The sequence below is a fragment of the Neofelis nebulosa genome, chromosome 7 (assembly GCF_028018385.1).
Source record: "Neofelis nebulosa isolate mNeoNeb1 chromosome 7, mNeoNeb1.pri, whole genome shotgun sequence".
Classification (NCBI taxonomy): domain Eukaryota; kingdom Metazoa; phylum Chordata; class Mammalia; order Carnivora; family Felidae; genus Neofelis; species Neofelis nebulosa.
Window position 1 is genome coordinate 109552278 of NC_080788.1, and position 22332 is coordinate 109574609.

General features: G+C 37.2%; 1 protein-coding gene across 8 annotated transcripts in view; it reads left to right on the plus strand.

The window, feature by feature from the left end:
- SYT16 (synaptotagmin 16) overlaps positions 1-22332 on the plus strand; it is a 245294-nt gene that overhangs the window by 72969 nt on the left and 149993 nt on the right. For 2 of the 8 annotated variants that reach the window (XM_058739252.1, XM_058739255.1), the window contains exon 1: positions 16088-16673. The exons of 1 other annotated variant lie outside the window; for it this stretch is intronic. Coding sequence is in view for 2 of the 7 variants with exons in the window: in XM_058739256.1 (XP_058595239.1) it covers positions 16562-16673 (112 nt within the window). In the remaining 5 variants the exon portion in view is untranslated. Of the gene's footprint in view, positions 1-16026; positions 16674-21329; positions 21557-22332 lie in introns of those variants that run through there. 5 more of the 8 variants (XM_058739256.1, XM_058739260.1, XM_058739257.1 and 2 more) reach the window with 4 other exon arrangements.

A 22332-nucleotide genomic window follows, 5' to 3' on the forward strand; every position in this document is an offset into this window, starting at 1 on the left:
TAAATAATGCTGCAGTGAACATAAAAGTGCATATATGTTTTTGAGTTAGTATTTTCTTTCTCTTTGGACAAACACCCAGAAGTGGGAATGCTGGATCATATGGTAGTTCTGTTTTTAATTTTGGGGGGACTCTTCATGCCATTTTCCATAGTGGTGATACCAAATTACATTTTCACCAGCAGGACACAAGGGTTCCCTTTCTCCACATCCTCACCAACATTCTTATTTCTTGTCTTTTTGATGATAGCCATTCTTACAGGTGTGAGGTGATATCTCATTGTTGTTTTGATTTGCATTCCCCTAATGATTAGTAATGAGTATCTTTGTCATGTTCCTGTTGACCTTCTGTTTGTCTACTATGGAAAAGAAGATTCTCTACCAATTTTTGAAATAGAATTTTTTGTTTTTTTGCTATTGAGTTGTAGAAGGTCTTTATATATTTTAGATATTAACCCCTTATTGTATATGATTTCAAATATTTTCCCATTTAGTAGGTTGCCTTATTATCTTGCTGATGGTTTCCTTTGCTGTGCAGAAGCTTTTTAGTTTGACATAGATTCTACTTGTTGATTTTTTCTTTTGGTGTCCGATTTAAAAATATTATCACCAAGATCAGTATCAAGGATCTTAGGCCATGTTTTCTTCTGGGAATTTTGTGGTTTCAGCTTTTACAGTCAAGTTTTTCATCCATTTTGAGTTAGTTTTTGTGTATGGTATAAGATAGTAGTTGAGTTTCATTTTTTGCATGTGGCTGTCAAGTTTTCTTAACACCACTGTTTTTTCTCCATTGTATATCCATGGCTTCTTTGTCATAAATTGACTATATATGTGTGGGTTTATTTCTGGGCTATTTTGTTTCATTCATCTATGTATCATTTTAACAGCAATATCATACTGTTTTCCTTAGGGTAGCCTTGTAATATAGTTTATTTTTATTTGTTACTATTATTTTTATAATGTAGTTTAAAATTAGGGATTATGATGAGAAGCCAGTGTTTTTAAAAAAAGCACTTCAGGGGGCACCTGGGTGGCTCAGTTGGTTAAGCATTGGACTTTGGCTCAGGTCATGGTCTAATGGTTCTAATGGTGAGTTCAAGCTGCATGGGGCTCTCTGGGGTCAGCCCTGAGCCTGTTTCAGATCTTCTGTCTCCCTCTTTCTCTGCCTCCCCCTGGATTGCACATGTGCTCTCTCTCAAAAATATATAAACATTAAAAAAAATTTTAGATAATTTTTATCTCCCAAAGGTTAAAAAACACTGAGATCACAATGGGGACAGTCAAGTGGGCATTTAACTTGGGTTTCAAATAGAAGTGTTTGGGAAATTTGAAATAAAATAGAGAAAGAGAACAATTTAATAAACAGGCAATTTAGCTTCCTTACTTCTCTTGATGAGGATTTGCTCCAGTGTGAGAGCAGGGAGGGGTATGTGTCTGGTATTTTCACTTAAGCTTCTTTCCTGCAAGCCTTTTTACTTCAAACATTTTTGCCATATAACTAATTGGCTGTAACTTTACTGTAAAAGATAAAATCATGAAATATAAAACAGGGATATTCATAAAAAGGACACAGTGAACATGAAAAATGAATAGCAAAATTAAAAAGACTTCATTGCAAAATATAAAATATTTGAATACATTAAAAATGTATAGTGTAGATTCATGGCAATACTGTATAAGTAAGTGATTTTATTTTGGGGATTATACCTAAGCATTTGTTTTCAAAGTCCTTTGTTCATAGTAGTATACATTTTTTGTGTGTGTGCTTCATTTGTTCCTATTGGCCTTACACTTTTTTTTTTTTAATTTCTTCCTTCATGAAGAGAAGTTACCAGTTTGCAAATACTAGGATGCATATATATTTTTTTAATGTTTATTTATTTTTGAGACAGAGAGAGACAGAGCATGAATGGGGGAGGGTCAGAGAGAGAGGGAGACACAGAATCTGAAGCAGGCTCCAGGCTCTGAACTGTCAGCACAGAGCCCGATGCGGGGCTTGAACTCACGGACCGTGAGATCATGACCTGAGCCGAAGTCGGACGCTTAACCGACTGAGCCACCCAGGCGCCCCAAGGTTGCTTATTTTTTTTTTAATTTTTTTTTTCAACGTTTATTTGTTTTTGAGCCAGAGAGAGACAGAGCATGAACAGGGGAGGGGCAGAGAGAGAGGGAGACACAGAATCTGAAACAGGCTGCAGGCTCTGAGCAGTCAGCACAGAGCCCGACGCGGGGCTCGAACTCACAGGCCGTGAGATCATGACCTGAGCCGAAGTCGGACGCTTAACCGACCGAGCCACCCAAACACCCCAAGGTTGCATATTTTTAAAGGTGCTTTGTATTGTGTTGAAGAAGACTTCTACACTGTTTTTTGCAAATTGTCACATGTCCATTGATAGTTGTTCCAAAGTTCTGTGGGAAAATGTGGAAGAAACGCTAACACTGTAATGCATTTATAGCTGAGTTTTGTTATCATCGTAACTGATGTGTTATCATTTTCTACTTTAGTATAATATAGTATGAAATCTAACTTTACACTCTTATTTCACACTTTCAGTGAGGTTTATCACTGTATTTTGTATAAAGTCAACATATGTCATTATTATCATCTACTATTTTGTTTTTTATTTATTTTTTAAATTTACATCAAAGTTAGCATACGGTGCAACAATGATTTTAGGAGTAGATTCCTTAATTCCCCTTACCCATTTAGCCCATTCCCACTTCCACAACCCCTCCAGTAACCCTCTGTTTGTTCTCCATATTTAAGAGTCTCTTATGTTTTGTCCCCCTCCCTGTTTTTATATTATTTTTGCTTCCCTTCCTTTATGTTAATCTTTTTTGTATCTTAAAGTCGTCATATGAGTGAAGTCATATATTTGTCTTTCTCTGACTGGCTAATTTCACTTAGCATAATACCTTCTAGCTCTATCCACGTAGTTGGAAATGGCAAGATGTCATTCTTTTTGATTGCCGAGTAATACTCCATTGTGTGTGTGTGTGTGTGTGTGTGTGTGTGTGTGTGTGTGTGTGTATACACCACATCTTCTTTATCCATTCATCCATTGATGGGCATTTGGGCTCTTTCCATACTTTGGCTATTGTTGATAGTGCTGCTATAAACATGGGGTGCATGTGCCCCTTAGAAACAGCATACCTATATCCCTTGTATCATCCACTATTTTAAGACCACTATGTTTACTTGTCACCATGTGGACTATTATGAGGGCTAGCTTAGATGTATATAGACAGTTATGAGGGCTAAGATTCATCTGATATAAAAATGAGAACTTTATCAATGGAGAGATGAAACCAAACTGACAAGTAGCTTCGATTCATGAACTCTGCTGAAGATGGTTGATTAATCAATGGAGAAATGAAACCAAACTATCAACCAGTTATTTTAACTCTTATGGCCGATTAGTTATGTGGCAAAGTGTTTGCAGCAAAGATGTCTATGGCAAAGAAGTTTATGGCAAAACTACTTAGAACTGGTTGGGTGATGCTGTCTTGGTAGTCTGGGCTCTGTAGTGCCTTCTGGCTGTGAGCATCTCTCCCTGATTGAAAATATAGGAAAATATAGTGCTTAGAGATATAGAATTTTTAATATATATATATATTTCTTTTATACTGATGGACAATATATATATATCTGAAACTCAAGCCAGCTTCTGCATCTGGTGATAGACCAAGAGGCAGCAATCCATTTCAAACACTGAAATCAAAATGAGCTATATTGGGTACTTACGAGCATACTTTCAGAGTAATACAAAGAATTTTCAAGATAATTTAGACAATGCAATTTTTGCTTGGTATGATAACTTTAAAACCCCATGAGAGATTACTGCATTGTATACATGGTATATACCATGTATATCTTGTTTAGTTTCCTGTAGCCACCATAATATCACCTTAGAACAACAGAAATTTATTCTCTTATGTTATGGGGGCCAGAAGTCCAAAATCAAGGTGTTGACAAGGCTGTGCTCCCACTGAAGGCTCTACAGGAAAATTTTTCCTTGCCTCTTCCAGCTTTGGATGGGTCTAGATGTTTCCTAGCTTATGGCTACATAACTCCAATTTCTGTCTTTATGTGCCTTCCTTCTTCTTGTGTGTCCCTCCTCTGTGTCTCTTAGAAGGACACTTGTCATTAGATTTAGGGCTCACCTGGAGAATCAGAATGATTTTATTTTGAGATCCTTAATTATATCTGCAAAGACTTTTTTTTTAAATAAGTAAGATCATATTCACAGATTCTGGGGGTTAAGATATGGACATATCTTTTTGGGAGCCACTGTTCAACCTACTGTACTTCTTTACTGTAGAACTGAGAGTAAACTATATATAATATAACTTATACTATCTGGAGTTAACTATCAATTTTTCTTTATCAGAATATCTGTGCAGGCTTTAAACATGAATGGCTAAGGTAGCATTTAGCATGTCCTTTGTCTTGTCCATAGCTATGTTCTTTTTTCTTCTAAGATGCCTCTGCATGACTCTCTGGTGTGCCTTGTCCATTTCTATACTCCATGCTGAACTATGTATCACACTGGCTTTGTTGCTTTTTGACACTGACTAACATACAATTAAGTCTTCAGTTTCTGTTTGCTTTCACTTAAAGTTCAGCCTTAAAGAATAGGAAATTTATGCCTGAAACTTGACAACTGTTTTCGCATTACCATAGCTATTTCTGTTCTACTTGCTATCGAATCTGCATTAAATATAGGCATTCCAGTTCTATACTATTTTTTCAAATATAGCATATTTTCTTAATAATTTCTGTGAAATGTCCACTGTTATTACATGTGTTCTAGAACTTGAAACTTGCTTTGGTGAGATGAGGTAACAAACCTCCATGTAGACTACTGAATGGCTTTCTACTATTTTTCAAGAAGCCGCTTTCCTGTGTTTGTTTTCTGTATGTCATTTTCATATGTTACCCTGAGCTGCTGCTTATCTTTTGGCAACAGCATACTGTTTCACTGGGATTTTCCTACGGAATGGTTTATTGTCTATTTACTAACTATGTAGGAAGTCCTTGAATTTACCCACCTGAACTTTTTTTGGGTAAAATTTGTACAGTATTCCCTCATACAGATTTCTTTTATCCTGATGGACAAATATTTCATAGGCATTCCAACTGGGTAACCGGATATCCTTGAAATTGTTGTGGAGGTTGATTTTTGAAGGACTGGACATAGACTAGAACCTAATTAGGTTTGAAGATCTGTTTGACATTTGTCAGAATGGTTCAAGGGTGTTAGTTCAAAAAGAAAATCAACTATATGGGTACCTTTAAGTATTTTAGGTGTAGAAGTCCAAGTTTGGCCAATTTAGAAGGGCATTCACTTTGTTAGGGTTCTGGATTGTATCACATCCGAGTTGGAAAAGCAGGTGCTCTCCCAAGCCCATCCTCATTCAGTCAAATGATTGTTGTTTTCAGTTGAAAAATCTACAAAAGAAGATGCCAGCTGATTTGCATCATTGAAATGAAAGAGCCAGGGCAGATGAATAAGAGGCTTGGAGGAGCTGTGTCCTACGTGTTTAAGAAAAAGCTGAAAGCAGAGCAGCTTAAAAAATTGAAAGCATTAAAATCAATATTTAAGAGGTTCATTTAACCATAACAAAAACACCTTAGCAACAGACTTTGTTATAGTGCTTTGCAAAGGAAGTGGGGCTCTCTGAGCTAGGATTGGCTGCTCAGTGCAGTGAACCCATGAAAAAGAACTCGATGTTCCATTGAACTGGAAGCAAATTATGTTGCCAGGGAAACCAGCCCCTCTGTGCTTCTCAGGTGAAAGGATTTTTGATCTTTAAAACAACAGAAACAGGGGTTTACATGACAAATATTATCTGCATTGCCCAAAAAGTGCAGTTATGGGGAAACAAATGTGTTATTGCTGCAATTTACCAAATAATTATAGAGGCAGCAAATTGTTGCATAGTCGTTTGGTATGTACCTTACAAGGGATGCTGGCAAAAATTCAACTGCAGATTCACTAATGTCATGAATATTTTCAGTATGATGATGGGGGTAGTGTGTCTTCAGGCTTCATGCTATTTTATAACTAATCCTGCTTAACTAGATGATATTTGGTGTTATTTTTCTGGGTACATGATCCATCCTGGGAGACTGACTGATCAAACCTTGCCTCCAATTTGAAAAGGTTTCTCTAAGCACTAAGAAACAGAGAGTTACATATGAAAAGAAGGGAATATGTGGATTCTTTTAAAATTGGGGGCTTGGATAGGATTACTAAACACATTTTTCATTTTGCTTTCGACATCTTACTACTTTTGTTGCACTGACAGCTTCACACAAGTGTGACATTGAGTATACTTATGACCAGTGAGTGAGTCACTTGTTGGGTTCAATTTCAAGAGTCAGTTTGCGTTACCCTGTGCTTGGGGAGCTGTTTGAATTATTGAGTTAAGATAAGGTTTATGGCCTTTATATTTGCTGTCTAGCAAAGAGTGTTGAATAATGAACTACATTTTTAATCAAAGATTTCCTTTTACTCGAATCCCTTATTTCCCCGCAGGCCTAACCTGATTTATTATGCTGAGTTCTCTAGGAGGAGTGTGTGTAATTTTGACTTTCTTCTGAGGGAAGATGAGCATTGACTGAGGAAACAACAAGGGAAATAACAGTTTTGACTCTTGGAAGTGCTTGAGTTTTGGGCTAGTCATTCATTTATCCATCTAGAAGCTTTATACTCCAAAATACAAAGCACTCAAGGAGCTACAAAGACCTAGTTCTCATCATTGTAATGTCTTGGTAGGTACAGATAGAAACAGGATCAACTAAGCTGCAATAGAGCTACAGGAGTAGTACCTGGGATGTGGCAGGCACTCAAGAAATAGTTATCAGATGAGTGGAGATACAAAGTGCAATAGAAACAAGAAATAGGAAGTGATGAATTCTACTGGGGAATCTGGAGTGTTGGTGCTTCCTCATTTCATCCAGGTCTTGCTCAAATGGGATACCTTTTTAATATCCTCTTGCTGTCCTCATCCCTACCCTGCAGATAGCTCAAATCTGTCTCTCCTTATCTCATTATACTTTTCTTCTTAGTACTTGACACTACTTGATGATATGACATACACCAATTGGATTCTTTGTCTATTACTATCCCTAGGCTGTGAGCTGTTGAGTAAAGGGATGTTGTCTGGCTTGCTGCTGTATCTCCAGAGCCTTAGTGCCCAGCACATAGTATATGTTCACCATGTATTTGTTGAAAGGGTTTAGTGAATGACTGAGTGATAGATTCTGGGAATACAATTTGCCACCATGGAAAGGACTTACTTCAATATTTTATACTTTAGTCCAAAGACGTAGTCAGTGGCCTTGAGGAGATTGATGGGCTGGCAAAAATCTTCTTATTACACTTTATAAGATTGTCATTAAGAAAAAAAGTAATGTCATATAGTTAAGAGTAGAGGGGAATGGCATGCTGATATATACTATTAGGTGCTTTGCAACTACTGCCATTTTCATGTCTTGAAATCAAATAGTTTCCTGGTGTTGCAAGTTAAAGAAAATATACATTCCTGTTATGATTATGGACACTGGACTTGATTTACACTTGGTTTAGCCTCAACTTAAGATGACAAAGAGAAAAATATCAGATTATCCTTTTTGGGTGGCACATTTTTTGGGGGGTGAAGAAATCTTGCAGACAATAGAGCTGAAGGGATGATCTTATATCTGCACATGTCGAAAATATACAGGGAGAAACCCCAGAAACAAATCTATAAATACAGAGAACAAACTGATGGTTGACACAGGGGAGGGGAGAAGAAGGATGGGCAAAATGGGTGAATGATAGTGAGAGATTCAGACTTCCAATTATGGAATGAATAAGTCACAAGGATAAAAGGCACAGCATAGTGGTATTGTAATAGCGTTGTATGGTGACAGATGGTAGCTGCACTTGTAGTGAGCATAGCACAACATATAGAGTTGTTGATTCACTAAGTTGTACACCTGAAACTGATGTAACATCATCAACTATACTTCAATTAACAGAAAGCATACAAAGGCAAAATGGATCTTCTTCATGAAAAGAGGGTAAAACTTGAATTTGTCTAACATAATAACTTTGTTTACAAACTTGTCTATTGCAAGGAAACAAAAAGAAGGAAGGCAAGGAAAGGAAGCTACACACAATTGAAGAAGTTCCAGATTTACTGGCAAGTCTAATATTTTGAAGCAGCCCTTGGAAAAATCAGTTAGGTCACCTCTCTTTAGCATGCAAATGGATGAAATTACTCAGATCTCTTGGGATAACCTCTCCTGTTTTTCCTATTTTGGGCATCTTTTTTGGAAAATTTAAAAGCTATTCCTATCTGAGATGGTAAAGGAAGTTTGGTTCAGTTTGAGAGAGCATTAAGCTTAGGGCCAAGCAAAGTTCCTTTGCCAGGCAAAACTCCAACTGTAAGGAAAAGCTTGGCCTCTGAACCCAGATGAAGACAGATGAAACATACCTGTTTTTTGTTTTGGTGAAAGAAAAACTCTACGTGTTGTATTGTTGCTGAATCACCCTGTCTTTATGAAGACATCTCATTCAGTCCCATACATACTATTTTAGTACTCTCTTAAGACTCCCCATTTTTATCTCTAGTCTTGCCTTGACATCCAGACTCATTTATCCTAGTGACATCCCCACTTGGGTGTCTAGTAAGCATCTCTGAACATGTCTGAGACAGACTCTTGATTCCTTCTCACCACTTGTTCCTCTGAAAGCTTTCCCAGGTTGTATAAATGACACCATGTGGTTGCTGAGGCCAAGAACTTGGAGACATATTTGACTCTTCCATTTTCTTCACATCCTGTATCCAACCTATCAGCCATATATTTTTGCTTTGGTCTGTTTTTAAAAATATATCTATCTCCACTGTTGTCACCCAGGTACAAGTCACCATTATTCCTCTGTTGAACTACTGAGAGAGCCTCCTAACTAATCTCCCTTCATCTACCTTTGCCCCTTCTAGCCTGTTCTCCATTCAGCAGTAAAATAAACCTGTTAAACTGTAAATCTGGCTTTGTTTACACTCTGGCTCAAACCCTCTGATGGCTTTCATCATATCTAGAAATCAGATCCAAATTCTTACCATTGCATAGAGGGTCGTACATGATCTGACCTAACCTCATTTCTTCCTTCTGTTCTTACTGTGTTCCTGATCACTTAGTCAGGAAGTGATGAGGAAGAAAACCTCATCATTCTCTGTGCCTAAACCTTATTTTTTCTTCATAGATTTATGGTTTGTGGGACATATTAAATAACACCCCTTCTTGTCATGTTCTGAATTTTATAAATAGGGCACAACAGACAGTAAAATGGCTGGACAAAATATCAGCCCTCTTCATGAGAAAACTGATGTCGGAACATGGCTTTAGATATTTGGCTAAGAGGTATATAGCAGTAAAGAAAACAGACTCTGTTTTCATGGAACTTATATTCTAAGATGATAGTTTTTTAAGTTTACAAGCATTATCTAACATATATAATATATATGTTTACATGTGTATATGTGTTTTATATATATCTATGTTTTATATATGTATCAAATAGGACCACAGTATGAAATTCCTTACTGCCAGAAATTCTTTGAATTTCTTAACATCAAATTTCTGAAGCACCTGACTGAATTATAGGTACAGATTTAAACTAATGTATTTTAAGAGAAATAAAAAAAGCCCACTTGTAACCATTTGTCAAGGAGGAGTTAAGTCTTTATTGGCTTCTTTTGTCAGTGTGTGTGAGTGTGTGTGTGTGTGTGTGTGTGTACGTACACACAAACATACATATAATGATTAGATTTATATTTTTATTTCCCAGCTCACCATGATGGATGTTTGTTTTTGATCCAATTGCCACTGTAAAGGAAGTAGATACCTATATGAATTCCATTGCTGGAAGTCCTGTGTGATGAAGTCCAGTGTGACTATGCCCTGTCAGTTGATCTTCCTATGAGCAGAAATGTACAGACCTCTGGGAATACTGCAGAATTAGCTTAAAGGTTGCTTCTACTTGGAAGACCTTTATATTGAAGCATGGATTATTAATCCTTTCCATGCTGACATCAGTGCATCAATGATACAGTCTTTGCCAAAGATGATCTCATGGATTTGAGGACAAAGGAAATGGCACAACATGAATTCATCCAAATCTTGAAGCATTCTTCCTTGATACAAGCCTGTCTGTCTGTTAAGGTGAAAGATGGGTGCTTTGATTCTTGGCTGCTTTGTGTCATTATTTTTTTAGGACTAGTTGCTATCAAAATGAAAAGTTGCTTAAGTAAAGATGGCTCAAATTCTATTTCAAAACCATTTCATAATTTCACCTTCTTATTTAAGTCAATTTCCATCTTCATGTTTAAATTTACCTTTGAACAGATCTTTAAAAAGTTTATTTATTTTTGAGAGAGAGAGAAAGAGAGAGAGAGGGAGGGAGGGAGGAAGGGACAGAGAGAGAGGGAGAGAGAGGATCCCAAGCAGGCTCTGCACTCTCAGTTCACAGCCCCACGTGGGGCTCTGTCTATGAACCATGAGATCATGACCTGAGCCCAAATCAAGAGTTGGCCACTTAACTGAGCCACTCAGGTGCCCTTTTGGGGGGGGGCAAATTTGGATTTATTTCAATATTGCTCAGAAAATACCCATTAATTTTTGAATGGAAATGAGAAACATAACTCTTTGTAAGCCTGCTTGTATATTCTAACCTAAGTGAAGGAAATAAATATCCAGTCCACAAGTGCATCATATGCCAACGTGTGTTTGTGTGTGCTTTTGTTCATTTTCTACCACAGAGAGCTTAGGTTCTCAGAGGGGTTTGTGACCCCCAAAAGTTATGGTCACTGTTCTAGAGAGTTTCATTCTTGCATGAAAGTCTATGGTATTGCTCGCACAGCATCCATTTTTCTCCTTCTGGTAACTGTACCTGATGTCTTTGACCATATGGGAGGCCTATGACCCAACTCTAATTAAGTCAATGAACCTAACCATCCTCTGGGCCACAGGGATAAGTAAATAACCCTAGTGGTCCAGTGGCTGAATCAGAGCCAGTTTCAAGATTTATATGGAGTTATTATAAGATTAGGAGATTGAGGAAGGAGCAATCTTCTACTGGACTTGGAGCTATAATGATCGGAACCCGGAAGTGCTGCTGTCATTATAGGGGGAAACCCTCTCAACCTGAAAGTAAGGCCAGCACAATTGAAAATAGAGACAGGAGGTCAAGAGGGACCTTGGTACTTTCTGAGCATCGAGATCTGATCTTATCTAATGTTAAGTTATTAAACAACTTGTTTTTTTTGCCTAAAGTTACTTGAGATACCTTTGCCACTTGAAAAAAAGAGTCAGGACCACTATGTGGTAATGCTTTCCTAATTATAAACAAACATGGAACTATAAACTATAAGCAGTAGCAAAGTAGGGAATTTTTTAGTCTTAGTAACCAAAACTTTGGCACTGAAGAGTTTTCAGACTAATATATATCATTGGTCATTATTAGCATTGTTGACAAAGGTTGAGTTTGTTGTTCTGCTTTAAATACACTTTTGCCTCCATATTACTCAGGGCCATCCTGCTAAGATAGGTCCAGGAGATCTGAATAGTCAGATGGGGAAGATATGGCAGCTACCTAGAGCAGTTGTTGGAGTAGGAGCCCTATACAGCAAGACTAACCTAAGGCAACCAATGGTGATGTCTGAGAACATCTGGATGAAAAAAAGGGGGAGGGGTACACAAGAAGATGGGGTATAAAGGAAAAAACAAAACCAAATGTCCAGTGATAAAGGGACTGAGAAAATAATGGCATATTCTTATGTTGAACTACCTAGTATGCTTTAACAATTATATTTCAAATATTTATTTATATTTGTTGAAAGATTCGTGATATATTGCAAGAAATTTTATTTTTTTAATTTATTAAACATTTTTAATTCTAATATAGTTAACATACAGTGTTATATTAATTTCAGGTGTACAATATAGTGATTCAACAATTCTATACATTACTCAGTGCTCATCATGATAAGTGTACTCTTAATTCTCTTCACCTATTCCACCCATCCCTCCCATCCACCCCTCTGCTGGTAACCATCAGTTTGTTCTCTATAGTTAAGAGTCTGTTTTTTGGTTTGTCTCCTTTTTCTTTGTTTGTTTCTTAAATTTTGCCTAAGATGACACACCATATGGTATTTGTCATGCTCTAATTTTTTCACTTAGCATTATACCATCTATAATTATAGCTCTATCCATGTTGTTGCAAATGGCAAAATTTCTTTCTTTTTTTATGGCTGAGTAATATTTCTCTCTCTCTCTCTCTATATATATATATATATACACGTATATATATATGTATATATATATATATATACGTATACATATATATATACACATACACACACACCACATCTTCTTTGTCCATAATCTATCAGTGGACAATTGAGCTGCTTCCATAATTTGGCTGTGGTAAAAAAAAATGCTGCAGTAAACATAGGGATGCATATATCTTTTTGAATTACTGTTTTTGCATTCTTTGGGTAAATACTCAGCAGTAGAATTATTGGATAATATGGTAATTAATTTTTAATTTTTTGAGAAATCTCCATACTGTTTTCCACAATGGCTGCACCAGTTTGCATTCCCACTAACAGTGCTTGAAGTTTTCTTTTTCTCCACATCCATGCCAACACATGTACCTTGTATTTTTATTTTAACCATTCTGAGATATGTGAGGTGATATCTCATTTTGGTTTTGATTTGTATTTTCCTGATGATGAGTGATGTTGAGCATCTCTTTATGTATTTGTTGGCTATCTGTATGTTTTGTGGTTTTTTTTGGAGAAATGTTTTCCCTTCTGCCCACTTATTAATTCAATTATTTGGGGTTTTTTGGTTTTGAGTTGTATAAGATCTTTATGTGTTTTGGATACTAATCCTTTATACATATCATTTGCAAATACCTTCTTCCGTTTATTAGGTTGTCTTTTAGTTTTGTTGATTGTTTCTTTTGCTCTGCAGAGGCTTTTTATTTTGATGTAGTCCCAATAGTTTATTTTTGCTTTTGTTTCCCTTGCCTCAGAAGATATATCTAGAAAAATGTTGCTACAACTGATGTCAGAAGTTATTGTCTGTGTTCTTTTCAAGGATTTTATGGTTTCAGGTCTCAAATTTAGGTCTTTAATCCTTTTGAGTTTATTTTTGTGTATGGTGTAAGAAAGTGGTTCAGCTTCATTCTTTTGCATGTAGCTGACTAGTTTTCCCAGCACCATTTGGTGAAGAGACTGTCTTTTTCCTATTGCATATTCTTGTCTCCTTTGTTGAAGATTAATTGACCATACAATTGTGGAACTGTGACATTTTAAAAGAGTACTTTTTCTTTAAAAAAGATTCTTTTACAAAATACACAAATATGTACAAATACTAAAACATTCTCAAAGATACCTCTGGAAATGCAAAAAAAAATGGTTATCTCAAGGGGGTGGGATTAGAATGATTTACCTTTTTTCTTTTGCTTGTGTTCTAATTTTTCTAAAATGAATATGAATTACTTGCATAAAAAAGAGAAGCAGAAGGTAGCTCCTGGGAGAGAAAATTACTAGTATTGCAAGCATGTAGGCAAGGAATTTTTAAGTGTCAGAGGAATGTAAAGGAGAGAATAAAAAGTTATAAAAAACATTTTTCTAACTTTTGGAAGTGTTATAAAACCACAACATATGGGAGGATTCATAGAAGAAAAGACAGATCCTGGAGTGTGGTCTTAAAGGTTCAGCATGACTATGGGTGATCCCTATTTTAAACTTCCTTTGTTTCCAATTCAGTTTGTTAGGTAAGTTTTTCTTCAGTAGGGATATATCTTAATTTTAACGTGGTACACATGTTCCATGAAGAGACCTACCTATTCATCTGACAGAAATGTGTTGATAATCACGAGGTAAACAATAGATGTTCAGAGAAGCACCATTCTCTTTCCTACCCTGTTCCCTTTTTCCTAAGACAGACTTTCATCTTCTCTCCTCAGCACATATGCAACAGCCTCCCAGTTGGTTTTTCAGATTTCAGTGTTTTTACCTCTTAAGGACATTTGCATTAATTTCTTATTGCTGTTTTAACAAATTACCATAAACTTAGTGGCTTAAAAGTACACAAATTTGTCATTCAGTTCCATGGTTTAGAAGTCTGAAATGCATGTCACTGGGATAAAATCAAGGTTTCAGTAGGACTAAGTTTTTTTTTCTGGGGGCCTAGAGGGAGATTTGTGTGTGTGTGTGTGCCTTTTCCAGGTTCCAGAGGCTGCCCACATTCCGTAGTTTGTGGCTCCTTTCCTCATCTTCAAAGCTAACAACAGTGGATTGAGTTTTTCTCATGCTACCATTTATATGTTTTTCTCATCTGATTCTCTCTTTCACTTTTAAGGACCCTTGTGATTATATTGGACTCATCTGCAAATGGGGGGGTAATTTCCCTATTTTAAAGTCATCTGATTAGCAACCTTAATTCCACCTGCAACCTTGATGCCCCTTTGCCATGTAAACAAACATTCACAGATTTTAGGGATTAGGACAGACATCTTTGTGGGGGGGGGTCTATTATTCTGCCTCCCATAGATGTTATCCACACAGCTACCAGAATAAGCCATCTAGTATGCACACCTGGCCAGACATCTCTCCTAGCTAAAACCTTTTGAAGTCTCTTAATCATCCAAAGTCCTTGACTTCACATACAAGGTTTGTCACCTTCTGGCTTTACTTTTATCTCAATCTTCCATCTTCCAATTGTCTCTTGGTTTATGCTTAGGTAATACTGAACTCATAGTAATCTGCATCCCTCTCCCAACCTTGCATATACACACATTGCCATTTCACATTCCTGTGCCTTAGCTGATGCTGGTCCCTTTGCCTTTCATTCATCTGGTTACCACACACATACTTTTCCTTTTCCCTATTTCCCTTTGCTGGCTCCTCTTCCTTTACTGATTTCTAAATGTTTGATCATTCAGAGCTTGGTTATAATCTTCCTCTTGGTCCTCTCTCTCTTCTTAAATGATCTCATCCTTTCTCATTACTTCAAACACCTGATGATTCTCAAATTTTTATCTCCAGCACCAGACCTATCTCTAGACTTGCATATACTACTAGAAATCTTTACTTGTGTGTCCCATAGGCATTGTAGACATTTGACATTCAGGAAAGGCTTCCTCTTGATTCCCTTCACCCCTGAATAGTTGAATCCATTCATTTATTTGTTGAATGAATGTTCATTATTTTATTCAGCAATTCAGCTAGGTAACTTTTGTTGTTTACTGCATGTGCCAGACTCTTTTCTAAATTTTGATCTTTAGGACATCCTCATGAAGTAGATACTATTCTTATTTCCATTTTACAGATGAAGAAATTGAGGCCCAGAAGGGTTAAGTAGTCTGCTTTATTTACAGAACAGTGAGTGGTAGAACCTTTACAGTCTGACTGTAGATCTTGTGCTGTCAATTACCTGGTTAAACATCTAAACAGCCTTGTTTCCAAAAACTCTTCTCAAAGCTCCATTCTGACTTAGGAGCACCTCCTCTGTGTCCCCTCAGCCCTTTGTACTCACTTCCAGCTTCGTAATTAACATGTGTTGGTTAAATCTGTGTTTGCTCTTACCTCTCTCTGGAGAATGTACACTGACTAATTCGTCTTTGTTCCTTCAGAGCCTGGCACAGTAAGCACTGATAAAACTTTTTTGTTTGTTGAAGAAAATAAGTGCTTCTGTATTGCTTCATCATTACCACACATCTCATGTTCCTGTAGCAATGGGTTGCCTTAGAACCCTCTCCTTTTGCTGATTTTGTCCTTTGACTCAGGTCCAGCATCATCGCCCTTTATTGCAAAGGTCACAAGCCACTTCCTTATTCTGACTGCACCTGAAATTCTCCTCTGAGAGGCTATGTGTAATCACGAGTGAGGGGGCAGTTTTCCTAGTCCCATTCTTTGTAACAGGAAACTTCTATGTTCTTATTAAGTATTCATAACCTTTGCTCTGTAGGCAGTGTCAATATTTGCTTTTGTGTCAGCCTTGTTTATATATTCATTCGTGATTCCTCCCTTGGCTGTCTGCATTCCATATTGAGTACTGTCACCTGAGGTTGTCAGCTGTTTCCCTGAGCCCTGGTAGTTTTGTTGATTAGAGTTAGGGGCTTGGGCCATAGAAGAACCATTGTGTTTGGCCTCTTCCTGTTTCAACATTGTCTAACCCCAACTAGCTACTCTGCAGGTTGTTATTAGTCACATGGGGGACCCAGCAAGAGAGATTCCAGTCTGTCACCTGTGGGGCAACAGCCTCAAAGCACATGTCCCATTGGAAGTGAGATGAAACAGTCAGTACAGTGGTTAAGAGAAAAGACTTCAGAGCAGACAGACCTGGTTTCAATGAACCAGGTTTCAATGAACGTCTTAGCTTCGATCAAACACTATTTTACCCAAAGCAAGTACTTCTTTGAGGTTTTTTCCTTGGTTTAAGGTGGGTCCAGGGTTCTTATGCCTAAAATAAGATGATCTGGCATGTACTTAACAGTTTATGTTCTCAAAAGAAAAGAGCACACTTAGGGCTCAACCTAGTGCTGGGGAAAGAAGTAAAGAAATGCTTCATAAATTCTTCTTGGTGGTGATGAAACTAATGTTGGAAAGAGGTGAGTGATTATTTGTTTACCATTCTTTCTGCTATTCTGGCATGCTGGGAGAAAATGACTCCTGCAAATTTTTAATTATATAGAAAATTATTAGGGTAACAAAAAAATATTCTGAGTTGGGCCAGAAATTATGGGAACTATGGTAACAAACTCATTCATAGGAAGTATATCAATAAAATCAACTGGCTCTTTCATCTTTTTCTTTTTAAAAAATGCCATGTGGTTGGAACTGCATTGATCTTGGTGATAAATTATATTGATTTCTACTGCTCTGCTTTATTGCACCAAGTCAAACAATCATTCCAGAGACCCCCAAACCTCTCTTCTCCAAATTTCTTACTTTCTGACCTTGCCACTAGATGACAATCCATTCCTGCGTTTTAGCCAACGAGTGAGGGCAAACACTTTGACTTAATTGTTGTGCAATTGTTTACTACTAGGTGTCCAAGTAAGATCTGAAGGAAAACTTCATTTACATCCTCTGAACATCCTAATGCAATTATTGGAATGCAGTACAGTTAAATAGCTATGCCAGACAAATGGAAATGAATTCTCAGCTTAAGTGTTTGACTGTCACAACTTAATTATCTAGATCTAGTATTTGGTACATTTTCTGAAGTTCTTGAAAATCATGCTGTCACTTCTTCATATAGATTCAAAATCAACACATTATTAATAGGAATTTGACCTTACTTCAAAACCATGTTGACAAAAGTGATTATAAGACTACATTCTTTTAAAAAATTTTTAATGTTTATTTATTTTTGAGAGAGAGAGAGAATGCATGCACACAAGCTGGGGAGGGGAGGGGAGGGAGGGAGGGAGGGAGGGAGAGAGAGAGAGAGAGAGAGAGAGAGAGAGAGAGAGAGAATGAATGAATGAATATGAATTAATCCGAAGCAGGCTCCATGCTGACAGCAGAGAGCCTGATGCGGGGCTTGAACCCACAAACTGCAAAATTATGACCTGACCTGAAGTCGGCTGCTCAACTGCCTGAGTCACCCAGGTGCCCCAGACCACATTCCTCATTAAGACCATAATTAATATATTTTGGTTTGGAGAAATGAACGTTTCTCTCAAAAGTTAAATTTCAGTCAAGCAAAGCTAATACCTCTATAATGTTGTGTATGAAAGACCACTGTCCATACTGAATCAGGATGGAAGGAAAGGGGTATAAAGACATTGAAAGTGTTTTGAAATAAAATTTGAGGTGGTGGTTTTTGCATATTATACAGTTCCTTCACATGGCTTTTTTTTTTTTTTTTTTTTGATGCCTTTGGTTATACCTACTACTGTGCTAAGGGTCCTGGGGAGATAAAAAAGAATATAGTGAATAAAGAAGACAGAGGGTGGTATCATTTGGGTGAAGGTTATTTATTGAGATGATTAAACCAAAACACTAAGGACCCCTAATAATTTGTGGGTCTTTGAAAGTATTTGAGGGTATTTGAGACTTTTAGGCCAAGGTAATATTTGGATGCCATCATATATATTTTATGTAAAAAAACTTCTTTGACAATCTAGTTAGTGCTGTTATCTATCTTTTGCACCAAGATGTGCTGCTTGCTTCTTATGCTACTATGTTTTCTTTTCATCTATGGCATTCTTTTGTTTATGAGGGACCTAGCAAAAATATTCAGTTTTTTATTGTGCAAAATGGTAATGATAATATCTACCTAATAGAAATATTACATGTATTAAATAAGTTTGCTATATCCTAAATTCAGCTACAAGTGACAGAAAACCCCAAATTACAGTGCCTTAAATAGGTTAGAAGTTTATTTCTATCTCACCTAAACAAGGTCCACAGGTAGTTTAGTTTGGGGCCATTTTGTTGGCTTCTTGTTCATCAGGGACCCATGCTCCTTCTGTCTTCTTGTTTCACGATTCTCAGCACACCTCAAAGTTGATCTTAAGACTGATGTTAGTATCTCCTTGGCCAACCGTTAGTCATATGGCCTCATCTGCCCTTTGCGAGTGCTGAGAAATACCATCTTTATTCTGGGACTGCCATTCACCCAGTTGCTAATTGGTGGTTCTATTCCTAAGGAGGAAGGAGGAAATAGGTATTAGGAAAAAGTAGCGGTCTCTGGCATGACAGCCTAGGATAGTGTCTGATGTAAGATGTTCTTCAATTGTCCCCTTTTCTTCCTTCCTCCTTTTCTCTTCCCTCAGCTTTTTATACCTGGGATGAGTCCTCCTGTGTAGGTTGGAAAGTGTTAAGCCTGAAAAGAGCTTTTTGGCAGTAAAGAGGGAATTCCTGTGGCCATTTTCAGTTAATTTGTGATTGTGGAAGAAAATCTTGGCATAGATTAGTATCAAATCATGTGTTGTGCAAAGAGTGTTCACTGTGGACACAAACTGATGTATTAGCATTTGCATTTAAGTAGCTAATTATATTCTCAGCATTTAAAATTGTGGAAAACAAACACTTTCCAGAATTACTTCAGAAACTATTTAGCACTACATAGACCCATTGTCATTAATAGATGAAAAATAAAGGATTCTTCTCCAGGATTTTTGGGAGAATATAATTATAGTTTTCCTATGCACAGTTTTCCTATGTGTTCTCTTCTCAGGAAAATTTCAAGGTTAGGCTTTATTATGGCTGTCTTTCATATTTTTGCTTTATTTTCCTCTAATGGTCTATGATGCAATGATTATATTCCTCTCACTTTTCACTTGAAGTGAATGAGTCAGAATTTCTCACTTTGAAGGTGAAGTCCTGAAAGAGTTATCTGAAAGCTCTGTGAGGGCTTGTGTATGATTAGTGTTTTATCTTCAAGGAAAGGAGTTGTTTTTTCTTCATCATTGTGGATATTTCACAAGAGTGGAAAACTTGAAAATTCAAGGACTAGAGTCATGGTTCAAATTGTGTAACACCATTGTGTATACTTTATGAGGGCAGAGACTTTCTCTCCCTCAATACTGGCTAGACTATCAATAAAAGAATATTACCTAAATGAGCAAATTGAATAAATGAATTGTCAACAATGGTGGGTGATGTGACTTAACAGCACATGTGTAGAAGATATAGGGGTTTTAGTTAACTTAGGACTCAGTAGGAGTTTAAGTTGTGTCTTCCAAAAAATTGAGATAACAGATGCTAGAAAGTAAAATAAGGTTGATCCTGCCCGAATTAATGTGCACAATGATAGTAGAATACATGCTTTTCCTGGTTGAACTTCATGGGAAACATAGTATTTAGTCTTTAGTGCCACCCAGTGAAAGACATAGAAGGCATCAAAGTATGAATTAATCATGAAATCTCAGATTGGAGTGAACTTCATAGGATATGTATTCCAATTCCCCTTCTGATTCTTGGATACCCTCTACCATACCCCTAACAAGTGAGAATCCAGTCTCTGTACCTTCCCAGTGATGGGCAACTTAATTCAGTTTGAGGCATACCATTTCATTTTTCAGAACATTCTTTGTCTATGCTTTGGGAAAAGATGAGTGTGACCAGGAAAATAAAAGAGTGTAAAAATAATGTCTGATGAAGGCCACTTGCAAGGAGAGCACCTACCACTTTTTAGAAGAGCTGTAATTGTGAAAGAGGAATTGTTTTTGTGTTTGCTTAATAGAAGAAGTGGACCTAAGCATGGGCCAGATATTACCTCTGAAGCAGAGGACCTCAGAAGGTTTTATGGGGATGGATTTTAGGGGAATGCCAATACATTCTATGAATGGATTTACAAAATTTTGTTTGTGTGTTTTTCTCTTCTGGGAGAAAATTGAAAGCCTTTATCAGTTTTGAAGGGGATTCTTAGTTCCAGAGATTGGAACCACTGTGGTGAGGCTTATAACTCTGAGTTTGTACGCTTTTTTCAAAAGTATGTATGAAAATAAAATGCCAGTTCTTTCATACATAGGGAAAATAGACTAACTAGACATCCTATAACAATTTCTCGGCTGTACTTAAATGACTTCTCTTGTATGAAGTGGGAGTATTTAAAATCTATTACAACTCAACAATAATGGCCCTTCATGCCACATAATTTCACCTGATTTGTTTCACAGAGTAACAGCTCAGTTACTTTTCCTGGATTCAGTTTTACTTATGACCTGTGATCCTCCAGGACTTAAATTCCTGGAAGTGTGGCTTTATCTCAGCCTGAAGCTCTCTAGAGCTATTCAGTGAAGAAATGAGTGATTAATATTTGGGAAATAATGTATTTTGCTTCCATGTTATGATATTCATGGGAGACTAGGTATTTTGTCTCCATCAAAATCCTGGCTGTGATCTTGAACTTGTGTTTCATTGTAGGGGCTGTAGGCACCAATGAGAGAAACAAAGCACTCTTATGATTAGCAAAATATTTATGGACAGAGTCTGAGTTTAGCCAGGACAGCAAATTACATCTGTTCCCTAAAGGGAATAGTTACTTACGGTTCAATAGGAAATGAATAAAAATTTGGAGCAAATTTATCAGGAAGATAATTTTGCTCATAAAGAGAGAACTAATAATGCCACTGAACAGGTGGTTATGAAGTTGAGAAAGAATTATTAAATGAGTCAGGCAGAAGGTTGCAGTAGCTATCATGGTGAGTCAGACCAGTTTCTCTACCTCCTCTTTAGCAAACATTCCTTTGGTGATTCTCACACTCAAATAAGCATCTAAATTTCCTTCACCCCTTTTAGACGGGAGATGTTTTGTGCAGTTGGAGTGTGCATTATTCACTCCAATGAGGGTAAAAAGATATTAGGACCTGGAATTAGGAAAAAATTAATAACCTTGAGTTAGAAGAAGGGGAAGTATGGGTGCATTCTCACGGAATATTTAGGTAGCCTTGAAGCAATTACTGAATCAACTCTTTCTCAAGGAAATACCATACCTGGTTTAACCTACTTTGTGGTTGTGAATGTTCCACAGAACCAGGTGAGTTGTCAACAGCTCTTGGGCTAACATTGGTGTCCTAAGGGAAGGGGGACGGTTTTCTTTGAAAGTAGTATATGAACCATAGTAGGTGTAAAATTGGTATTTAATCTATTAAAATTATGTTTTATTCTGAATTAATTTGGGAATTTTTGATGGCTGAGGGTTTAACCCCTGGTGGATCTGTGTCATGTTAATTCATCTGACTGTGATGGGAAACAGAGGGAGGTTAGGAGTTGGAGCTAGATGGAGGCTGGAGGTGGAGGGATGCCAGAAAGGAGAGAGGAAGTTGACCAGAGCTGTAATAGGACTGCATTGCTTTGCCCTCTTGTCACTGGAGATAGGAATGGACATTCAGGGACCCTAAGGGAAGTAGGTGTTAGAAAACTGTTCACTATGCAGCAATTTGCAGGAAGATAGTATATAACCAAAGTTTCACTTCTCTGCTTGTGTCAAGTTTTAAACTTGCCCTGCAAACTTTGCCCTTGGTACAGCCTCTGTTTAGCCTACTTTCTATGTGTCTGATTACCCAGCCAGGTGTATGCAAGGATTAGTGATCTATAGTCCCCAGAAATCCGATGACAACATGGTTTGGCATTTGAGGACACCTGAATCTTTTACTTCTAGGTGAGAAGGCCACTCTTCCCGGGATTGGCAGGAGAAGGTGGTGGCAATTACATTTTGTTCTAGTTTGCAAAGCTGGTTTTTTTTTCTGTAAGATTGGCTCATGTTTGTAGATATTGGCCATTCCTCCATTCAAAGGTACACTGGAGGGGTCT